At 39.0% G+C, this 22,663-nt stretch overlaps 1 protein-coding gene and 1 non-coding gene across 2 annotated transcripts; both read left to right on the top strand.

Annotated features, from left to right (window-relative positions):
• The first annotated feature begins 1,126 nt into the window (after window positions 1-1,126).
• Window positions 1,127-7,219, top strand: LOC136208931 (thioredoxin reductase NTRB-like). Its single transcript, XM_066000227.1, has 2 exons — window positions 1,127-2,219; window positions 6,880-7,219. Exons 1-2 carry the CDS (start codon window positions 1,172-1,174, stop codon window positions 6,948-6,950), a joined length of 1,119 nt encoding a protein of 372 aa, XP_065856299.1. The 5' UTR covers window positions 1,127-1,171; the 3' UTR covers window positions 6,951-7,219.
• Window positions 7,220-12,262: 5,043 nt separating this feature from the next.
• On the top strand, window positions 12,263-12,335 carry TRNAK-UUU (transfer RNA lysine (anticodon UUU)). Its single transcript has one exon. It is a non-coding gene; the product is annotated as a tRNA-Lys (tRNA).
• Window positions 12,336-22,663: the final 10,328 nt, after the last annotated feature.

Genomic DNA, 22,663 nt, shown 5'->3' with positions numbered 1-22,663 from the left:
CCTCTAAAATAGAAAGGAACGATTCCAGACTGAGGTATGAATCAAATTTATCCCAAATCCACTCACCCTCAGAATCCACAACATCAGCAATCCTCCAGTCCTGAACGTCCAACGGAGGCAAGGAAGTACAAACCTCCAATAAAGGCTTCTTACCTACCCAAATATCCTTCCAGAAACTGATGGACCTGCCATTACCCACATTCCACCCAATCCCAGAACAAAATTCAGCAAACACAGCACTAATGCCTTTCCAAAGAAAGGAACAATTAACCACTCTCTCCTTAGGCCCTCCCAACACCTTATCCTTCCGGTACTTCCCGCATAAGAGTTGGACCCAAAGAGCTGTAGGACACTGCCACATTCGCTACAGGAGTTTCATTAATAAGACTTTATTATTATCTTTAGCTTTCCTAATGCCCAGACCTCCTGAATCTTTAGACTGACAAACCTCACTCCAAGGCACAAGATGGATCTTTCTCCCCTCCTCAGCTTCCCCCCACAGGAACCTACGGTTAATTTTATCAAGATCTTTAAGCACAGGATCCGGAAGATGACAAGCCTGCATAATATGATTGGGAGTCGCACAATTAACAGATTGAATTAATGTAAGGCGGCCAACGAGTATTTATAAATTCGGTAAAATATATGTTTTTTTTGTCAAACTCGTACAAAAGCTAGTATATTTTTTATTTTTTAAAAACTCTTTTCACGTCTAATTATATGTTTGTTATCTGTTACTAATGAGTGATAAAATGACGTACATGTGAAGTATAGATGACAAAATTCATGATCGAGAAAACAATTTGATGAATTATTTTTCAAATTGATCCAATTTGTCAACGTTAGGGGTAAAATTGCTCTTAGCTGCCAACGTTAGAGGGTAATAATTGCACTATTGTAAATGTTAGAAGTAAAATTGCTTTTTTTTTTTTGGTAGAACAGGAAAGAAAAAAAACAACCAAACACCGAAACAAAAAGCTAAGTAAGCGTTAGGGTATTTTTACACCTGATTTGTAATATATAAATACAAAATTGTTCGGTAAGCGGATGTTGGATGTAAATTTTGGAGGGAAAGAATCGAAATGCGCAGCGTTTTGGCGCCAAAGCAAGCGCGTGGAAAGGCGTAACTGATTGAAAAGAATAGAAGGTAAAAAGAGGGCGAAAATCACAAATGAATCGGACTCCTTCAAAGCTTAGGTCTTTGCTCAAACGAGCTCGTAGCCTGATCGGAATCGCCACTACTTCCGCCGCCGCTGCTGCCTTCTCCACAAACTCCGCTCCTTGTGCCTCCACTTCCGCTCCTAAGATCACCTCCGCCATGGAAGAGTTCAAGACCCGCGTTTGCATCATCGGTAGCGGCCCTGCTGCTCACACCGCCGCTATCTATGCCGCCCGTGCTGAACTCAAGCCTATTCTCTTCGAAGGCTGGATGGCCAACGACATCGCTCCTGGTGGTCAACTCACTACCACATCTGAGGTCGAGAATTTCCCTGGTTTCCCTGACGGACTCCAAGGCGGCGAACTTATGGATCGATGCAGAGCTCAATCTGTCCGATTTGGGACTCAGATCTACACTGAAACCGTGAACAAGGTCGATTTCTCTTCCAATCCTTTCAAGGTTTTCACCGATTCTAAATCGGTACTTGCTGAATCCATCATCGTTGCTACCGGAGCTGTTGCCAGGCGCCTTAATTTCCCTGGCTCCGAGACCTTCTGGAATCGTGGTGTTTCGGCCTGTGCGGTTTGCGATGGAGCTGCCCCGATTTTTAGGGACAAACCGTTGGCTGTGATTGGGGGAGGCGATTCGGCTATGGAAGAAGCAAATTTTCTCACCAAATATGGATCCAAAGTCTATATAATCCACAGGAGGGATACATTTAGGGCTTCGAAGATTATGCAGAATAGAGCCTTGGCAAATCCTAAGATTGAGGTCATTTGGAATTCGGCGGTGGTGGAGGCAAACGGAGAACGGCTCTTGACTGGGCTGAAGGTTAAAAATGTTGTTACTGGAGAAATTTCTGAATTGAAGGTTTCTGGACTGTTCTTTGCCATTGGACATGAACCTGCCACAAAATTCTTGGATGGGCAGCTAGAATTGGACTCCGATGGTTACGTTGTGACCAAACCAGGCACTACTCAGACCAGCGTGCGGGGTGTTTTTGCTGCTGGAGATGTCCAGGATAAGAAGTATAGGCAAGCTGTAACCGCTGCTGGCACTGGTTGGTCCCTCTATCTCTCTCCCACTTATGAATTCATGCTTAAATACGTGTGCAACGTTGAACTTGATATTATGAGTATTGCTTTAAATGACAGTTCCTGTAGCCACAACCTTGTGGCAAAACCTGTATAAATGCACCATGACTTAAAAAATTTATATTGGCATGTCGTTAAGGACGTCAGTCAGTGACTCAGTGGTAGGACTGTAAATGAGCAGCTCGGCTCGTGAGCGGTTCGGTTTGGTTCGATTGTGTTTAACTCTATTTATAAACGAGCTTAGCTTTAGCACAGTGAAACTCGGTTCGAAATCTCTCGAGTCTGAGCGGTTTGGTTCAGTTGCTCGACCGTGTTCGGCTCATCGAGCCTAGCTTGAGCATGGCCAGAACAGTTTATAGGTCATGAACAAGTTTGATTGTAATGTTCATGAATAGACTTATGAACAAGCTTGGTTCGATTATTTTTTAATAATAGCATTTTTATGAAAGGGAATGTAAAATTAAGTAGTTTTGTGTTAAAAGAAATTTCAAATCAATATAATTAATAATCTATCTGCTATTAAATTTTAGCAATAAAATCAGCGAGCTTCTTATAAGCAAAACTCCTGAACAAATTAACTAACTACTTGGGAGCAGCTACAAACAAATTATTGAGCTTGAACGTATCTATTTTCTAATGAATGGAACATAAATATGCCAAATTCGGCCAGCTCGATTACAACCCTACTCAGTGTAGTTTTTGTTCGCCTTAATTGATACAATTAGTTTAAACAAATAAAAGGCAAAACATTTGTATAATCCACGTATTCACTTGTTCAATGATCAACCTTAATATACTTACAGGTATAACAAGAACCAACGAAACAATAATGTAAGTTGCAGTTTCAGTATTTCTTAAAATGTAATAATGAGTTAAATAGATAGCATAACGATTTCTCCATTAGTTTTATCTAACTCTCTGTGTCAAGATATGCAAAGAGATAAGAAAGAACGGAAGAATAGAGTTTTTTTTTGTGTATTGATAATGGTGAAAATACATAGAATATATAAACTTCTACAAGACTATCTAGAAAATAAAATCGAGCTAATTTTTAGCCTAATAGAACATGATTATCCTAATTTATAAGGATTTACAATAAGTGCTAACTAATAACAAAAGATAATATTTAAATAATATTTTTTTAATAGTCTGTTTCAAGTTGGAGGGTTATCGTGAAATCCCAACATGTGGCGCAACGTCTTCACAAAAGAGCTTTTGTGAAGACATTGTGCCACAAGTTGGGACTTCATGATATTCACTCTCCAACTTGAGAGGGAGTGTTAAGAAATATTGTTTTTTCTTATCAGTTAGTACTTATTGTAAATCCCTATAAATTAGGATAATCACGTTTTATTAGGATGAAAATTAGTTCAATTTTATTTTCTAAATAGTCTTGTGGAAGTCTACATATTTTTTTTGTATTTTTACCATTATCAATACACATAAAACTCTATTTTTCCATTCTTTTCTCTCTTTGCCTATCTTAATTTTGACACAGATAGTTGGATAATGGAAAAATTGTTATGCTAAAGAGTATGACCAGACACCAGAATTAGTGCTCTGAACCCATATCAAAGTTGAGATATGCAAAGAAATAGGAAGAATAGATTTTATGTGTATTGATAATGGTGAAAATATATATATATATATTCTATATAGGAAATATAATTGAGCTAATTTCTAACTTAATAGAACGGGATTATTCGCGTTATAAGGTTTACAACAAGTCCTAACTAATAAGGAAAGATAATATTTTCTATCAAGTTAGCTCCTGAGTTTGAGTGGGTTCTGTCCCGCCTCTTATTGTTAAGCTTCTCCTTTTGTTTAAGTAAATAAATTGCTTAAAAATTGTAAAATTATAAATGTATGAAAGTTTCAACAAATCAGTTTAGTTATTATGCAATATGTTCTGGGAAAATCGATGGAAGCTAAAGAAAAAAAATTCAAAAATATGTTGCAGCTAATAAACTACTCAAATTTAAAATGTTTGGATGTTAGTAGTGGCTTGACAATAAATGCCTCTATTAACTATGGTTCTTAGTTTTAATTTCTCCTTGCACTCTCTGTACACGCAAAATGGCATGTGCGTGTGCCCAAACTTGAAATGAACTTGTGTGAGTTTACATTTGTTTTTTTTTGTTTTTTGCCATGTTTATTCTGTATATTTGACAAAGATGCTTTCATTGTTGCCTTGATTAAAAGCTTCGTGAGTAAATCTAAGGTGGGATTTATGATTGTCTGGTCTCATTATTGCTTAAGCTTTGAGGAAACTTAAGGTAGATCTTAACTGAAACTCCTGAGATCAGAGTGCCAGTGATACATGATTGAACTTACTGTTTGCATGTATATTTGGGTTTACTGATTAAAAATCAAACGATAAAAAAAATCTCCTAATTTAGGAAAGATTAGTGAATAAATAAGATGACTAACATATTGTTTATAATAAGTTTAATGCATCATGAACCTTCTGAACTTGGTCCAAAAAATTGATATTCCCTTAAACTTATAGTGTGTCTCATTAGCCTTCTGACTTGCTTAAATTGACATGATTAACTCTCTAAATCCACAGGACGGAACAATAGAATCCAGACAAATTAAAAACTATATCATTTTAAGCAAGTTTAGAAAATAATAGATTATTATAATCAAGTTTAGAAGGTCAATATGTCACTTCAAATAAATTCAAGTTACCAATATCACTTTAAGCAAGTTCGGAGACTAGTGAAACACTCGGAATGCCGGAACCATGGAGGTAGGACTGCAAGGGGGTGGGTGCCCCCTGCCCACTCTAGATATGCCACTTGGCATCAGTGTCTGCTTTCTGCAGTATATTAAGTGAGACATTATTGCTATGATTATGCTTTACCACACAAAGATTTATTTCATTTATCATTCTGATTTCTGCCATGACATAGATTTATTTATGAATGATACTAGAAGTGTCACCAGGACTTCAATTTTGACCAATCCATGATTCACAGTAAATTTAGCATTGTTATAATTCCGGGATAAAATTTATGCTTGGTGATGTGAAATATCCATTGTTTGTTGAATCCTGTGAATTGCGTGAAAGTAAGATATTCTAAATTCGGGAATCCAAGAGTTTTATAAACGCTCTTGATGAAAAAAAATGTGAATGATGCATTCAATTTTGACCAATCCACGACTCACAGTCAATTTAGTATTGTTATAATTCTGGAGTAAAATTTATGCTTGGTGATGTGAAATATTGATTGCTTGTTGAATTCTGTGAATTGTGTGAAAGTAAGATACTTCAAATTGGGGAATTCCAGAGTTTTATAAAACTTTCTTGATGGAACAAAGTGTGAATGGTGCATTAAGTTTTGACCAATCCATGATTCACAGTCAATTTAGTATTGTTATAATTCTGGAATAAAATTTATGTTTGGTGATGTGAAATATCAATTGTTTGTTAAATCATGTGAATTGCGTGAAAGTAAGATACTCTAAATTCGGGAATCCAAGAGTTTTATAAAACGTTCTTGATGGAAAAAAATGTGAATGATGTTTGACCAATCCATGATTCACAGTTAGTATTATTATAATTCCAGGATAAAATTTATGTTTGGTGATGTGAAATATCAATTGCTTGCGTGAAAGTAAGATACTCTAAATTCGGCAGTCCAAAAGTTTTATAAAAACTTCATAAAATGTTCTTGATGGAAAAAAATGAGAATGATGTTTGACCAATCCATGATTCACAGTCAATTTAGTATTGTTATAATTCCGGAATAAAATTTATGCTTCGTGATGTGATATTTATCGCTTGCTTATTGAACCATTTGAATTGCGTGAAAGTAAGATACTCTAAATTTGGCAATCCAAGAGCTTTATAAAACGTTTTTGATGGAAAATAATGTGAATGGTGCATTCAATTTTGACCAATCCATGATTCACAGTCAATTTAGCACTGTTATAAATCCGGGATAAAACTTATGTTTGGTGATGTGAAATATCGATTGCTTGTTGAATCCTTTGAATTGTGTGAAAGTAAGATACTCCAAATACAAATACGAGAGTCTAAGAATTTTATAAAACATTCTTGATGGATTTTTTTTTTTTTAGTGAATGCATTCGATTTTGACCAATTCATGATTCACAATCAATTTAGTATTGTTATAGTTCCGGAATAAATTTATGCTTTGATAATGTGAAATATCGATTGGTTGTTGAATTCTTTGAATGGTGCATTCAATTTTGACCAATCCCTGATTCACAGTCAATTTAGCATTGTTACAATTCCAGGATAAAATTTATGCTTGGTGATGTGAAATATCAATAGCTTGTTAAACTATATAAATTACGTGAAAGTAAGATACTTCCTGTACCGGGATCATGTGGTGGAACTCGGCCCCCACCTTTTGTGCTTCTTTCATTTCTGATGATCTTTGTAATTTAGCTTATTTTCGTTTTAGATAACTCTCACTTTAGTTTGTAATCTTCTTTTATTTGTATAATCGGGTTTTTGTCTTGTCTGAGGTCGGGGGTACCAACCTAGTTGGGATGTCCGAACTTGGTTAGTGGCATCTGCCCTACTTTTATTAAAAAAAAAACCCTTCTAATTCGGGAGTCCAAGTGTTTTATAAAACGTTATTGATGGTGCAGGTTGCATGGCAGCACTGGAAGCAGAACATTACTTACAAGAGATTGGTTCACAGGAGGGTAAGACTGATTGACTATCTAAATTATAATAGGCACTCGGATGATGGTCGATCAAAACTGATATTTGGTTGAATTTTAGTTATAGTCATATTGTAGTTTTGGTTATAAAGGGGGCAATGATTGGGTAATATATTGTCATTCAAATGGAATTTTTTGTCCATGTCTTTAATTTTACTTGATGCTAAATTCAATTTCTTAATTAGTTGTCATTAAAATTTGAAAACTTAGTGTTTAAATGTATTGGTCACATTGGATATTATACGGACATTCCTTTTTCGTACCGTTTTGTTTTTTCATTCGTATCCGTTTTCATTTGAAGGTTATATTTTAGGCATGATGTTTTCTGTCTGTGTCCGTGCTAGATAGGTAAATGTTTTCTGTCTGTGTCCGGGCAATGATTGGGTAATATGTTGTCATTCAAATTGAAATTTTTGTCCAAGTCTTTAATTTTACTTGATGGTAAATGCAATTTCTTATTAGATGTCATTAGAATTTGAAAAGGTTGGTGTTGAAATGTATTGGATCACATTGGATATTATACGGACACTTCTCTTTAGTACCGTTTTGTTTTTGCATTTGTGTCGTTTTCATTTGAAGGTTATATTTTAGACATAATGTTTTCTGTCTGTGTCCGTGCTAGATAGGTAAATGTTTTCTGTCCGTGTCCGGGCAATGATTGGGTAATATGTTGTCATTCAAATTGAATTTTTTGTCCATGTCTTTAATTTTACTTGATGGTTAATTCAGTTTCTTAATTAGATGGTATTGAAATTTGAAAAGGTTGTTGAAATGTATTGGATCACATTGGATATTACACGGACACTTCTTTTTAGTACCGTTTTGTTTTTGCATTTGTGTCTGTTTTTATTTGAAGGTTATATTGTAGACATAATGTTTTCTATGTCTGTGTTTTTGCAAGATAGGTAAAAGTTGATTGTCTCCGGTCGAACTTTATCTTGCATTTCACATTATTTGATTTGGGATCTGGATGTATTTGGTTAGTGGTTAGGACCAGTTTGATATTGTTGTGGCGGTGAGGGAAAGTTGATTAATGTTTGGTAAATACATAATAAATAAATGTTGAAAATTAGGAATATTTTTAAAATTAAATCGAAAGTTATTTTAATATTTAAAGCTATTTTTTCAAAAAGCTATGGAATGACGGAAGGGAATAAAAAAAGAAATAAAAAAAGGAAAAAGAGGGAAAAAGAAATAAAAAATAATAAATAAAGAAATAAATAAAAATGAAGTAGAAGAGCCCAGATTTATAAACTGTAGTTATTTCTAAAAGCAACACTGTGGTTTTCATCTAGTTAATGACTGACCAAGTGAATTACATCTAGGAGGTTTGAATTTAAGTTTTATAGTGATTTTAATCTATATCATATGATTTTAATCTATATCGTTAATAATAATATCGTTAATAATAATATCAATATCAATGTTTCTTTACATATAATTCTCAATAACTAAAGTTGTCAAATCATTTAATCTTTTCAATTATATTGATGATCTCGACTATGCTTTTATTAATTTAAACTTTGAAAAACTTCTTTTGGATAATGCTATAGTCATAAGCACAGTTAATTAAATTTTATAAGCAATTGAAACATCTGATTCTGCAAATGTAACAAAAAATAAGAATTTTGATGGTGGATAACAATTCTATCGGCAAAATCAGTTGCAATACTTTCAGGTCAGAGAAAAGATCATTCAAATCAACATATGAAACGAGAAAAGATAGGGAAAAAATGAGTAGAACGTTCTCTCAACTCATTATTAACTGTAGTTTATTTGAATCATATAAAAAATCATATATATATATATATATATATTTTTTTTTTTGAGAATAATAAAAAATATATTTAAATGTCGTCAATTGCTCAAAATCTAATTTTTAAAGAAATAATTGTCATATCCACCACAATAAAAAAAAATATTGAATTCTAAATGACTCTTTAGGCCATTGAAATTCTTTACCTTCGTTATTCTTTCCAAAATGTTTTTTTTCTTCTAACCACATGACATTTTATGGAAAATATAGGCTCTACATCCATTTCAAGTACAAAACTTTTAACATTATTTATAGCAGTTGTGAGGTCTTCATTTCTATACTTTTCCAAGTATGACATTACTTATTTTAATTGCCTTGTGGTATACATATTTAGATTACAATTTCTTGTTGACTACTATAAGATCTACAACTTATATTATCAATTTATCATGAGGAACTATATTTACTTCGCTCTGACTCATTATTATGGTTTTAAAAGGAATTGAAAATGCAAAAATTGAAAAAGCAAATTTTAAGAAAACTCACCATAAAATAGGGGACCTTTATACTAAGAGAGGAAATTGAAGCGTCCCAAAAGAAGCAGTTACCGAATTGAATAAATTACCTGAGAAGAGAAGAAAGTTTGGAAAGAAAAAGAAAAAATCTCAATTTCAATTTGTAGCTAGAAGGAGTTTTGAAAAACAATCATATGAAAATACTTTTGGGGTCTCTCGCATATACTTCGTATATGTGTTAAGGACTCATTATCTAAACTATTAAAGAATGGTTGAGGAAATTAAGTTGCGAGAATCAAGTTGTTAAGTAGAGCCTTTAAAATGGGTCTTTTCCTTTTCTAAAGGGGCTTTTGATAACAACCTCAAATTATCATATGGGCTTCCAAGACAAGTCCAAAATCGGTCTCCTATTAAAGAAGGGACTCAAACTTAATAAGGACATGCAAAATGTCATATGCAGATTCAATTATAAGATCTTTGATCAGATGTCTTAGAAAGAGCCAAGGTGAGCTCCTAAAGAGGATTGAGATGCGTCAAGGAACGCCTTAAGGGGTTGGTGGGCTGCGGATTATCATCCAGATGCAAAGCCAGATTAATGCCAAATGCATAGTCACAAAAAGGGTATTAAGAGAATAATAATGTGAAGCCGATCCAGAAAAGATAAAATGCTTGAAGAACTCCCCCTGGAACAACGCGATTCGCTAATGAGAGCAAGAGTTATAGGGATCATAAAAACCTATAAATAGAGAGTTTAAGTGAATCTTTCAGTTACGTATAATAATCTGCCTCCATTTCTGTATCACTTCCGTGAGAGTGGTACTAACTTAAGCATCAGAGTGTTGTACCGAGAAACCAACAATTCTCCTCTTTGAATGTATTCACTAATTTGGACCTGAGGGACTTTGAGATCTGATTTTGCAAATCTGTGAGCAAAATCCTTACACAATTCTTTGTCTCTAACTAGGATGTGCATCGGTTCCAAATCGAATACCGAAATTATTAAAATAATTGACATCTATATTGAACCGAATAGTATGTAAAACTGAAATATACCTGAACCAAAATATTCGGTTCGGTTTTAAACAGAACAAATCGAATTACTTAAAAGCTATTCAAGTTTGGCTCGGTCAAAGTTTAGATCAATAGGGTTCAACTCGAGTTCAGAATGAACTCGGAAACTAATGAGCGGGCGTGAGACTGAGTTTTCTTAGTTCGGCTCGAAAGCTTACGAACATGTTCGATTATTTTTTAATTACTATATATATTTTATTTTTTTAATTTTTTCTTTCATTAATTATAATTAGTTTTTTTTTATCACAACTCAGATAAGATTTAACTCATCAGCAAAATTACATCAAAAAAGCTTTGACATTTGAACCCTTAGTTAAAAAAATTAGGTTTAGATAAATAACAAAATACATTATAAATTTTAATATATATTTCATTGTTTTAAATTTTTCCGTTAGTTTGTGTTCTCCGACCACGAATAACATATACTATTTTTTAATCTCGGCCATAACATGTGATTGTTTTTGTAATATTTTAAACTCATGTGAAGGATGTTATAAGCTTTTTTTTGTTGTCTTTTTTTTTTTTGGTAGGGAAAAAAAAGTAAAGACAAAACAAACGCCACAACAAATTAACCCGGGATTAGCCTAGGAAAGCTAACCCCCATAATATTTTCAGAAAACAAAGATAACAGTTGTCTAATATGCTACTTATTCTATGCATATATGATGAATTTAGTTAAAACGTGTTAAAAGCTCGATTCGAAAGAACTCGGCTCTATCCTACCACACAAAAAAATTGAACAAATTGATTACTCGTAATTTAACTCACTATTTAACCGTTATATTGGACATTCTAAACATTAATTATATCTAAAATATTTCCTGTGTTGCAAACGGTTATAAAAAAAACCTACCAAAATATAAAAAATTAAGTATGCTATGTAAAAATTAAGTATGCTATGCTACCAAAATATTTATTACGTTATTAAGATAGTTACAAATGATCTAAGAAGATACACAAAACTGCTTCAATATAAACTTATTTAAAAGATTTGATATCACAGTCAAACCAATCTATTAAATTTCTTTATTAGGTGGGGATAAAATAGATCATACTTAAAAATATTAAAAATATATTTTTTACCATTTCATATGTCCATAAATCTGTACTTTTTAGGGTCAATTTAAACTTGGGTAAACAATTTATTAGTCCCATCTTTTTTACCGAACACATTGTTTAGTTTTTCTATTTTGAAAAACACATTATAAGGTCTCTATCTTTTGTCAATATTAGCCATTTAGTCATTCTGTCTATTTTCTTTTAGATTTTTAACCGTTATATTTGGCATAAACAGAATGATAGAAAATAATAGCGTAACATTGTCATTATTTTGTATCGTACTGTGGGACTGTCCTGAAAGCTAAAATATGTTCGGTTAAAAATCTAAAAAAATAGACAGAAGGACCAAAGGTTAATATTGACAAAAGATAATGACCATATAATGTGTTTTTCAAAATAGAAACACTTAACAATGCGTTACATAAAAAAAGTGAGGACAAATAAATTATTTGCCCTTTAAATTTTATTAAAATTAATGATAAGGTACCAAAATGGGCCTAACGTTTTTGGGAAAGTATCAATTTAAACTCTACGTAAAATAGTATCAATATAGATTTAACGTTTAAAAAAGAGTACCAATTTAGGTCTCGATAACAGAACGTGGCACGTCATTCATATTACTCCGTTGAGAGAAATCAGAACTTAACGAAGTAATATGAATAATGTGTCATATTTCGTTATCAAGGTCTAAATTTATAGTCTTTTTTAAACGTTAAACTTATATTAGTACTATTTTATACGTGAGACCTAAATTGATACTTTAAAAAAAATATTAGACCTATTTTAGTACGTTATTATCCCTTAAAATTAAAACTCAACCGAATATTATAAAAGAAAATGGGTTATGCGCGATTTCTGTTGGAATTTATATTAGATATATAATAGTTATTATAAATGTTAGCAAGTCGCCGTCTTAGCTCAGCTGGTAGAGCGCATGGCTTTTAACCATGTGGTCGTGGATTCAATTCCCACAGACGGCGACAGCTTCTTTTTCTTTTTATATTACAAGGCGACTTTGACTTTTATAGACTTTTTCTCTTCCACTACAGCCCTTCTTTTTTATTAAACAGCAACAGTTTCCTTTTTAATATTACAAGGCGACTTTGACTTTCATTTACTTTTTCTCTTCCACCACAACCCTTCTTTTTTTATTACAAGGCGGCTTTGACTTTTATTCAATGTTCAAGGCGACTTTGACTTTTATAGACTTTTTCTCTTCCACTACAGCCCTTCTTTTTTATTAAACAGCGACAGTTTCCTTTTTAATATTACAAGGCGACTTTGACTTTCATTTACTTTTTCTCTTCCACCACAGCCCTTCTTTTTTTATTACAAGGCGGCTTTGACTTTTATTCAATGTTTTAAAAATCGGATCGCACGTTGAACTGGATTAACAACTGGGTTAAAAGTCAATTGGTTCAATCGGTTGATTCGGATTGGTTGAATCGAGTGACATCATAAATAATATATAGGCCTAATACACAAATAACTTCTTGAACTTGTTCAAATATTGCAACTGTCCTCCTAAACTTTCAATTGTAACAATTTACCCCTCAAACTTGTCCAATTGTAAAACATAACCCTTCAAACTTGTCCAATTGTAAAATATAACTCCAAATTGCTGACATGGACTGCAATTGAAGAAACACGTGAAATATAAAAACTGCAACGCTCGTGGAGTGTGATAATCAGATATTTGATGTGATACGAATCCGAAGAAACGTTTTTACGGTTGCTTCAAGTACGGGATAAAAAAATTTCCAATTTGGGGTTATGTTTTACAATTGGACAAGTTTAAGGAGTAAGTTGTTACAATTGAAAGTTGGAGGGGGCACTTGCAACATTTAGACAAGTTCAGGGGGTTATTACTAAAAGTTTACAATTTTATTTTATGTATATTTAAAATTTAAATACTAAATTAACTTTGTTTATATTGTAAAAATTAATTAAGTTTTTAATAATATTTATCATAATATATGATCTGGGAATGCGGAACAGTGATCTGGGTCTTCGTCGGGAAGGTCTGGCTTCTTCGGGGGTCGTCTCTGCGCGGGGAACGGTCCCTGCGGAAACTCCGACGATCAAGACAGTTAGTGGTTCAAGAGTGTATTCTAATCAAATGAGAGTGAGGTAGTAAAATAGTTACCCGATCCCCTTTCCTTCCTTCATTGGTATATTTATAGTGAATTGTCTTGGGCCTGTGGGCCTTCTGTTGTCCTGGCCCTTTCGCTGGTCGGGCATCGTTGGGCCTCTTGGGCCTAAGTGATATTCCGAATCAAGTAGTCCCCCCCGGCTAGGTTAGCCGAGTATTGCATGCGAGGAGACGAGAATTTTAGTGGATCATTCTCCTCTTAACGAGTGGTTGACAGCTGTATGAAAGGTGCCCGATTTCCTCATAGAGACCCTTCAGATTGATGCATGCGCTTGTGGGTTTTAGCGCACAATTTATTGCCCTTTCATTAAATGCTCCTGCACGTGCCGTAAAAAGACATTGAATGTCGTGCGTTGCTGGCGCCTCCACTTTTGGCTTGATATAAAATGCAGGGGGAGGCTCTTTTTTCGTCTTATTTCGCCAAATTTTTCTTCCTTTTGTGCGATTTGACCGTCTCGTTTTCCCTTTGGAGCCGCTGTTTCCTGTCGATCTTTCCATCGGTGTTCTGTTGTTTCCTCGCGCTTGTTGGGCACCGGGCATATTAGTTGACGGAGCTCTGCTGAAGATTCTCTATGACACTTGTCGTAACCTTTGTGAGGTCAGTCGTACCTCTTATTTCTCCTATCTTTAGTTCTTTTGTTTAGTTGTTTTTTCTGGGGAGGGGGAGTATGTCAGAGGGTTCTTCACGGGGAGCCCTAAGAAGACTGCCGCCAGTGACACCGGGTGATTTTACGCTGCGCGACGCTTCGCGAACGCGGGTCGTAAAACGAAAAAGGTGGGCGAACGCGGGAGAGGAGAGTGTTTCTGCTGCGAGAAAGAGAAAGAAAATCGTACAGCGTGCGCCGCCTAGTGTCGAGCGGGCGGTAGGAGGAGTTGCTGCCGGTTTTCTTGAGGTAGAGGTTGTAGTACCAGAGGGCTTGATTACCGAAGAGCGTCCCCTGGCCTCGATTTACGAGGAAATGCGCCAGAGGGTATGGACGCGTGCTGCGGGGGTGATGCGTATAGGATCTAGGTAGAGCTTTCTAATGACGATTTAATGTGTATTGCGGTGAATGTGCTATGTCTATGGATGTGGTCTTTATAAATTGCTCTTAACTCTACTAGACGTTACGACTACGTAGGGGCAAGTGTACCCCGTCGTTATCAAGTAATAATCCAGTTAAGACCGGGTATCGAATCCACGGGATTTATAACTACAAGTATTAGACGACTCGGTTTCGTATATTATTTAAGCGGTAATTACTTTGGGATTAAGTAAGACACAACTACACACTATTCCTCACTATTGGCGACACAGATTTATGTAGCTAAAACTCTATGAAGTGGGGTGAATATGATAAGTTATAACAATGATAAATAATGACTCTAAATGTATACGGATAATAGTTTACTCTTGCAAAGACGACCAAGTGTAGTAGAACCGACCCGTGAAGCACTTAGACTACGTGATTCCTAGTCAAGGCGTGTCTAATGCGGGGGAATTAGAAACTAGGGCCCGTAAGTTCCGTGGCTTGTCAATTCCTACGGTTTTCGGTTTGTCACTTCCGGTAAGGAAACACCTATATAACTCCCTAAAGATAGCCCGAATGGCGGCGGTAATCGCGTTCTCCTACACAAGAATCAATTATCAAGATCAAAACAAGCAATAAACATTAACACATAAAGGGAAATAGAGATTATAAATCATAAATTATAAATATGGAAAGTGATTAGATGAAATACAACCAAGCCTAGTACATAGGAAGAGTACAAGCTAATTAGCAAGTAAAAAGGGAGAATCCGCCCTTGGAACTAGCTAACCGGACTCAAAGCCGTCTCCTAGGTCGTGGAGGTGGAACTCTCGAGCTTGGTGACGAATGGTGGAACGGAGCGTCAATGGAACACCGGAACAACGAACAAGCTCTCGAGGGGGAGAGTTTAACTTACAAAATTGAATCTAAATTACAAGGAAAGAAAAGAGTATAGTGTAGCTCTCTAGTATGTAATTGGTGTCAAATGAAGTTCAAGAGCTTCTTATTTATAGACATCAAGCAAGGGCAGGTTTGTAATTTCACAAAGCACAAGTATGGAGCAATATTATTTGGTGCAGAAATCCCATGATACGCCCCGCGTATATAGTGGTACGCCCTGCGTAAGTATAGTTGACTCTGGGAGACAATGCAGTCTGACTTTCAGGATTAGGCCAACTATTGCCGACATGTGTCATACGCCCCGCGTAGTGTGTCATACGCCCCGCGTATGCTGAGTCAGTTCCACATGGTGCCTGAGGATAAGGCAATTATTTCTGGCACTATGTTTTACGCCCCGCGTATTGAGTGGATTTTTGCTCCTTTCTCGTACCTGAAATACAAATCTTGAGAGCCGAGTTAGCTTGACGTTTTATTTTCTAATATTAATCAAAAATAAGGAAAATTAACCGAAAGTAAGGATTTTATTTTTATTTTGTTATTTTATTAAAACACTCTATTTTTATAATTAAACTTATTTATTTCTTCTAAAATTAAACCGTAAATCACGCTAAAAGATAGGGACGAAACGCCCCTATCAGGGGGTCACTAGTGTTGATGGTCGGCGGTTTGAGGGAGTAGAGCGGCCAAAAAGACCGAAATCTTTTTCGGTGGACGATGCGTACAGTATCATTGTCTCCGCGGATTTAGCTGCTATCTCCGCGGTGTATCGATTGGGGAAGCCATATGAGCTAGTTGCGCTTGGAGAAGACATACGTGCTCATCATGCGGGTGGCGCGAACGAGCTCATGGTTTACGAGGAGCAGTTAGAATCGGGGATACGGTTGCCCCTGCTTCCCTTTTTCGTGGAGGTTCTAAAGGAGTATGACATGTGCCCTGGTCAGATCCATCCGAATGGGTGGAGGATGATGGTGGCCTTCTACTCGTTATGTCGATCAGCTGGATACCGGGCAACTAGGTTGGTATTCCGTGAGTTCTTTCGGCCAAATAAGGGGCCCCGATCGCAACATGTCACCTTCTCGCATCAAAAGTTCAAGGTGATTGGCGGGTTGAAGGACAAAGTTCATGAATATAGGCATCGTTACTTCTTGGTGCGAAAGCTGGACGGCGACTTCCCTTTTCGAGTAGTGTGGAACGAGGAGCCCATGGATTCCAGTCGTTGGCTGAAACCGCGAGAAAAGTTGCCTTTTGAGGAGCAGCTCGTTAAACATTTAAAGGGGCTTCCGACAGATAAAGATCGTAAGCAAGACGTGGATGAGCTTGTGCGACACTTCCTGGCCACCGGGTACTATATCTGGAACCAATGGCGAATGGCTCAGTTATCCGGATGGACAGCAGTGGACTTTGAGAAGTGGAAACGCGGGTACAACTTCAAAGCCGGAGAGTTGGCGGAACTAGAGGCGATTTCCGTGAACGTCGCTGTTGTAGGTGAGGGGTCGGGGTTGTAGGTTTTGTTCATTTCGTAGCTCTAACGTGTTTTGCTTGAAATATATACTGACTATGATGTTACCGATGCAGGTCCAGGTAATCCTCGCGTTAGCATGGATTTTGATCCGAACGAGTTTGGTGTTGGCCTTGAGACTGCGGAGGAAGCCTTCGCTATTCCATCCGGATCATTGGCCTTATTCTCTTCGCTTGAAGATGCGAACCAAGTGGTGTAAAGCATGGGGGGCATGCTAGCCGTGCACGATGATACTGATGTTACTGTCGACCTACCGCAAGGGATGCCTGTGGTAGGGAGTGAGGCAAAAGAAGCTGCGGAGGTGACCGCTGCTGAAAAGGAACAAAGCGAACAGCAGATGCAAGGACCCCTTACTCGGAAACGTAAGAAAGACAAAAGTAAGTCTGTTGCTGGGATTGAAAAAGAAAAGGTGCATGCTGGAGATGATGCCATCGGGGGGTACGAAGGCTCTAAACGAGCGTGTACTGATGGTGGAAACAAGCTTGAGGCAGGGATGGTGGATCGGTTAGGCGATCACCCGGAGATGATGAAAAGAATGGATGCCAAGATTGCTAAATTCTGGGAATATGTGATGGGCTTATCGGTGCACTCCGATATGATGACGTCCGACCTTGCGAGGGCGATGGCTCGCGTCGCTAAGGTGCCTGGAGAAGTGATGCGGATGGACGGTGTGTCCAAGATGAACCTTGGTGTGGAGACTCTGTCGGCGCTTGGTGTGGTAAGCTCTTCTGGCCTTTTCGCCTAGATTCATTCCTAACAACTGTGTCCTGAATTGCCCAAATTTTATGCAGGCCATTCAAAATGCTAACAAGGTGTTCGATATGTGTGTGAACGATGAAAATCTCTTTCGTGATATGGAGCAAGGTCTGCGAAACTCGGTGAATGACTTGGAAACGGTGAATGGAAAAATAGCCGCCGCTGGGGAGCTACTGGAGCGCCGGGAGGGCGAGATTGCTGTGCTGACCGAGAAGCTAAAAGTGGAGATGGGGTGCCGACTGGAGCTGTCGAAAAAGTTGGCACATGATGTCGAGGAACTTCGTTCCTACAAAGTTTTGTTCAAGGCGGCCATACTATGGGTCCGCCGAGTGAAGGAGCAGGTGGATGAGAGGGTGAGGCGAGCAAATGCATTATCTGCTGAGAACGAAAAGCTTAGGCAGGATCTTGAGGCAGCTCGGAAAGAGGCTAGGGAGTTACGGGCCCTCGCGGGAGATCGCGAGGAGAAACTGATTAAGATAGATCGGATGATGCTCATCACTGCTGCCCATGCTGCCGGGTATGAACTTCCTCCGGAGGTCATATTTTCTCTGAATGTCTATGACAAGGCTGCCCAGGCGAAGGCCGTAGAGTTCTGTGGTCGCTTTAAAAAGAAGTAGTTGGAGATGGAGGTGGCCTGATCCACTTGGTCCCTTGTTTTCAAATATGTAATAATTTTGTTGTACGGTTTGTATCTTGTAGGATCTTTTGACAGTCTATTTTGATCATCATCTTGCACTTTTGATTTGATTTGAGACTTCATGATGTGTTTGTCAAGTCTTTTCCATTCTTACTATAAATAGGAGTCGGTTTTTGTTTGTGTTTCTCGCTCAAATTCCGTTCTTGCTTCTAGTGCTCGTATCTTTAGTTATTTGTTTACGCCTATCTTTGTGATGTCGCTTCGGGATATGGTGGACTCTGCTAAGGTGCTTGAGGTGCAAAAGGCCATCTCGGCGATGCCTCATCCCTATGTGTATTGTCCTCCAATGGATGATCATGAGCTGGACAGGAAAGTGCGGTATGCCTCCCCGGTGTGGATGAATCGGGGTTTCTCGCAGAGAAGCCGAAATGGGGAGAGTGAGAGTTCCGCGCCCTATACTGGATCTGCGACGGACTCATGCGAAGTGGTTATCAGCACCTTTTCTTCCACTGAGAAGAAAACTTGGTCCCATGATGGGATTGGGTTCTTGAATCCCGACGAGTCAGTGGTACCCGTGACAAATCCTCATCCTGCCTGGGTAAGGAGACTGCTTACCGATGAACTAGACAGAGTTATGAACCTCCCCCTGGTGCTGGAAAATCGCCGTTCGGGGTGCCATGCTTCGCCGAGTCGACCCCATGGGGTGACGTTTGTCGATCCGCTGAAACCTCGTAGTGTGGTTTTCCTTGAATTTTCTAGACAAGGGTTTTTGGGGCCTATTCCAGCCGATCCGGCGCATCGAGTGACGCACGTTGGGAAAGCATGCCTGTATCATAGGCAGAATGGGCATAACACCGACGAATGTACTGATTGGCGAGCAGTGCACCAGGCCCTCATAGATGCGGAGGCCATACCGAACCCCGACAGTGTCCGTGCTTCGCTTGAGTGATTATGGTGTGCTTTTATCTGTATTTGTAATGGACGTAGCTGTGGATCCCTTTCTGTGATGAACTTTGATATGTTTGTCGTTTGTCGTCATAATACTTATGTACTTATGCAGCATTGTTTTGGGCCATTTTTCTCTAAATTGCGTGCGAAAGATTCCTTCTTTAGGGAGCGTTTTAGATGCTCTAGGAGTAACGTTTAGTGTTGCTTAGCGGAGAACGAATCGGGATGTGCACTTGTAAATAATTGGTAACCATATGGAAGCATTAGTCAAACAAGTGATTGCAAGGTCATTCGAGATGCTCGAATATCCTTTTGAGATTTATCTTGACATTTTTTGTAGCGGAGAACGCATCATGGTATCCGTTTGTAAATAATCGGTAACAATATAGGATTGTTAGGCGATTACGAAGGCAGTCGAGATGCTCGATAAGCCTTTGGATAACATTTGGATGTTTTTGTAGCAGAGAACGCATTGTGGTATCCGTTTGTAAATAATCGATAACAATATGGGATTGTTAGGCGATTACGAAGGCAGTCGAGATGCTCGATAAGCCTTTGGATAACATTTTGATGTTGTTGTAGCGGAGAACGCATTGTGGTATCCGCTTGTAAATAATCGGTAACAATATGGGATTGTTAGGCGATTACGAAGGCAGTCGAGATGCTCGATAAGACTTTGGATAACATTTGGATGTTTTTGTAGCGGAGAACGCATTGTGGTATCCGTTTGTAAATAATCGGTAACAATATGGGATTGTTAGGCGATTACGAAGGCAGTCGAGATGCTCGATAAGCCTTTGGATAACATTTTGATGTTGTTGTAGCGGAGAACGCATTGTGGTATCCGCTTGTAAATAATCGGTAACAATATGGGATTGTTAGGCGATTTCTGAAGGCAGTCGAGATGCTCGATAAGCCTTTAGATAACATTTGGATGTTTTTGTAGCGGAGAATGCATTGTGGTATCCGCTTGTAAATAATCGGTAACAATATGGGATTGTTAGGCGATTACGAAGGCAGTCGAGATGCTCGATAAGCCTTTGGATAACATTTTGATGTTTTTGTAGCGGAGAACGCATTGTGGTATCCGCTTGTAAATAATCGGTAACAATATGGGATTGTTAGGCGATTACGAAGGCAGTCGAGATGCTCGATAAATGAAAAGATCTCAAATAACATACGGGCATTCGATTAATCAGAATTGTGTATACAGGCTACTGATAATATTTCTTCAAAGTTTGGATGTTCCAACTGTTGTCAAACACCAAACCGTCTAATGAGGCAATTTTGTAGGCGCCGTTGTGGAGGACAGTATCGACCTTGTATAGCCCCTCCCATGATTGGCCGAGCTTGCCGTGAGCTAGCAGGGACTGGGCAGCGGCGGTGTCTCTGAGCACAAGATCTCCGACCTGAAAAGTGCGGGGATGAACCCGCCTATCGTGGTAACGCGCTATACTCTGCTTATGGGCCGTGATGTGTAATAAAGCATTAAGGCGTTCTTCTTCTAGCCGTTCACTTGCTTCCGTAAGTGCCGCGTTGTTGTCGATCTCTTCGAAGGTGGTCTGTCGAGGAGAATGAAGGATGACCTCAGATGGTACCATCGCTTCTGCCCCATAGGTGAGGAAAAAAGGAGTACGCCCTGTACCCGAATGAGGGGTCGTGCAGTATGACCATAATATTGCCGCGATGTGGTCAGGCCATGCTCGGCCTTGGTCGGATAGGCGCGTTTTAATTCCTCGTAGGATTGTTCGGTTGCTCACCTCAGTGAGGCCGTTGCTCTGAGGGTGTGCCACCGAGGTGTATCGCCCTCTGATACACCACTCTGCGCAAAATTCGCGGAATTGACTGCAGTCGAACTGCCTCCCGTTATCGGTGATGAAGGAGTGAGGGACCCCGAATCGGTATATGATTGTTCGTTTGAGGAAACCGATTACGTTGTCGGTGGTTATTTTGGCGATTGCCTCAGCCTCGATCCATTTGGTAAAGTGATCGACTGCTACCACTACAAAGCGCTTCTGTGCTAAAGCCATTGGAAACGGGCCGAGCAGGTCAATGGCCCATACTGCAAACGGCTAAGGTGTGATAATGCCTTTGAATGGAGCCGCCGGGGCGTGATGAGTATTGGCGTGTAGTTGACACGCCTGACAACTGCGAACTAGACGCATCGCATCGGAATCCATGGTCTGCCAATAAAGCCCCTGGAGCCGGGCTTTCTTCGCAATCGTCCGGGCGCCTTGATGCGAGCTACAGACGCCCTGATGTATCTCCTTTAGACAGTGATCCCCTTCTTCTTTGGATATACAGTGCAACCAAGGGTGCGTGGCGGACTTCTGATAGAGTAAGCCATCATGCATCGCGTATCGCCAGGAACGCCGAACCACGAGGGATGCCTGCGTTCGATCTTCAGGCAGTGTTCCATCTTGAAGATACCTGATTATCGGGCTTCTCCACCCGCTAGCCACTGCGTCCGCCGTGTTGATCTGTAGCGAGCACTCTACGTGAATGGCCGGGGCCACATCAGTTTCGATGAGGGTATACGGATCACTGAACTGCTCGCCTGCTGCGAGAGTGGCAATAGCATCTGCCTCTTCGTTCTCCTCTCGTGGGACAAGCATAAGGTCAAAGGTTACTCCTTTGTCTTCGAGATCCTTTAACAAGGATCTTGCGAGTGCCAAGTATTGACACATCGTCGGGTCCTTCGCCTTGTAAGTGCCGCTGATGTGGCTAACGACGAGTTTGGAGTCCGAATATATCGTCAGATGTCCGTTCACCATCGCTTTGGATAAGCAAAGAGCTGCGACCAGTGCCTCGTACTCTGCTTGATTGTTCGTGGTCGGGAAGTCGAGACGGATGGCGTATCTTATCCGGAGATTATTGGGTCCCTGAATTGCAATGCTTGCTCCTGCCCGTCCTAGGCCGCAGGATCCGTCCACACTCATTGTCCATATGTCGCCATTGCGAACGTTTCTCAGCGTGGGGCTGCTGGTTGATGACCCGGTAAACTCCACTATGAAGTCGGACAGCACTTGGGCTTTGATCGTCGTGCGGGGCTCAAATCGTACGTCAAACTGGGATAGTCGAACTGACCAGTTAGTGATCCGACCAGAGACCTCTGGTTTCTGGACGACCTTCTTAAGGGGGTAATTGGTCTTGACCACAACCGTATGCGTTTGGAAATATGGTCTAAGACGCTCGGATGCTTGAGTTATGATGAACAGAGCCTTCTCAACCTCGGAGTACCGGATTTCGGCTCCTTTCAGAACCTTGCTCAGAAAGTAAATCGGGTAAAGCTCCGTCCCCTCTTCTTGAGTTAAAACGACTCCTACCGTTTCATTGGCGATGGTGAAGTACAAGTGAATGTCCCGTCCTGGCCTTGGCACTGACAG

The sequence above is a fragment of the Euphorbia lathyris genome, chromosome 10 (assembly GCF_963576675.1).
Source record: "Euphorbia lathyris chromosome 10, ddEupLath1.1, whole genome shotgun sequence".
Taxonomy (NCBI): Eukaryota; Viridiplantae; Streptophyta; class Magnoliopsida; order Malpighiales; family Euphorbiaceae; genus Euphorbia; species Euphorbia lathyris.
This window is presented reverse-complemented; position numbering and strand designations above follow the sequence as displayed.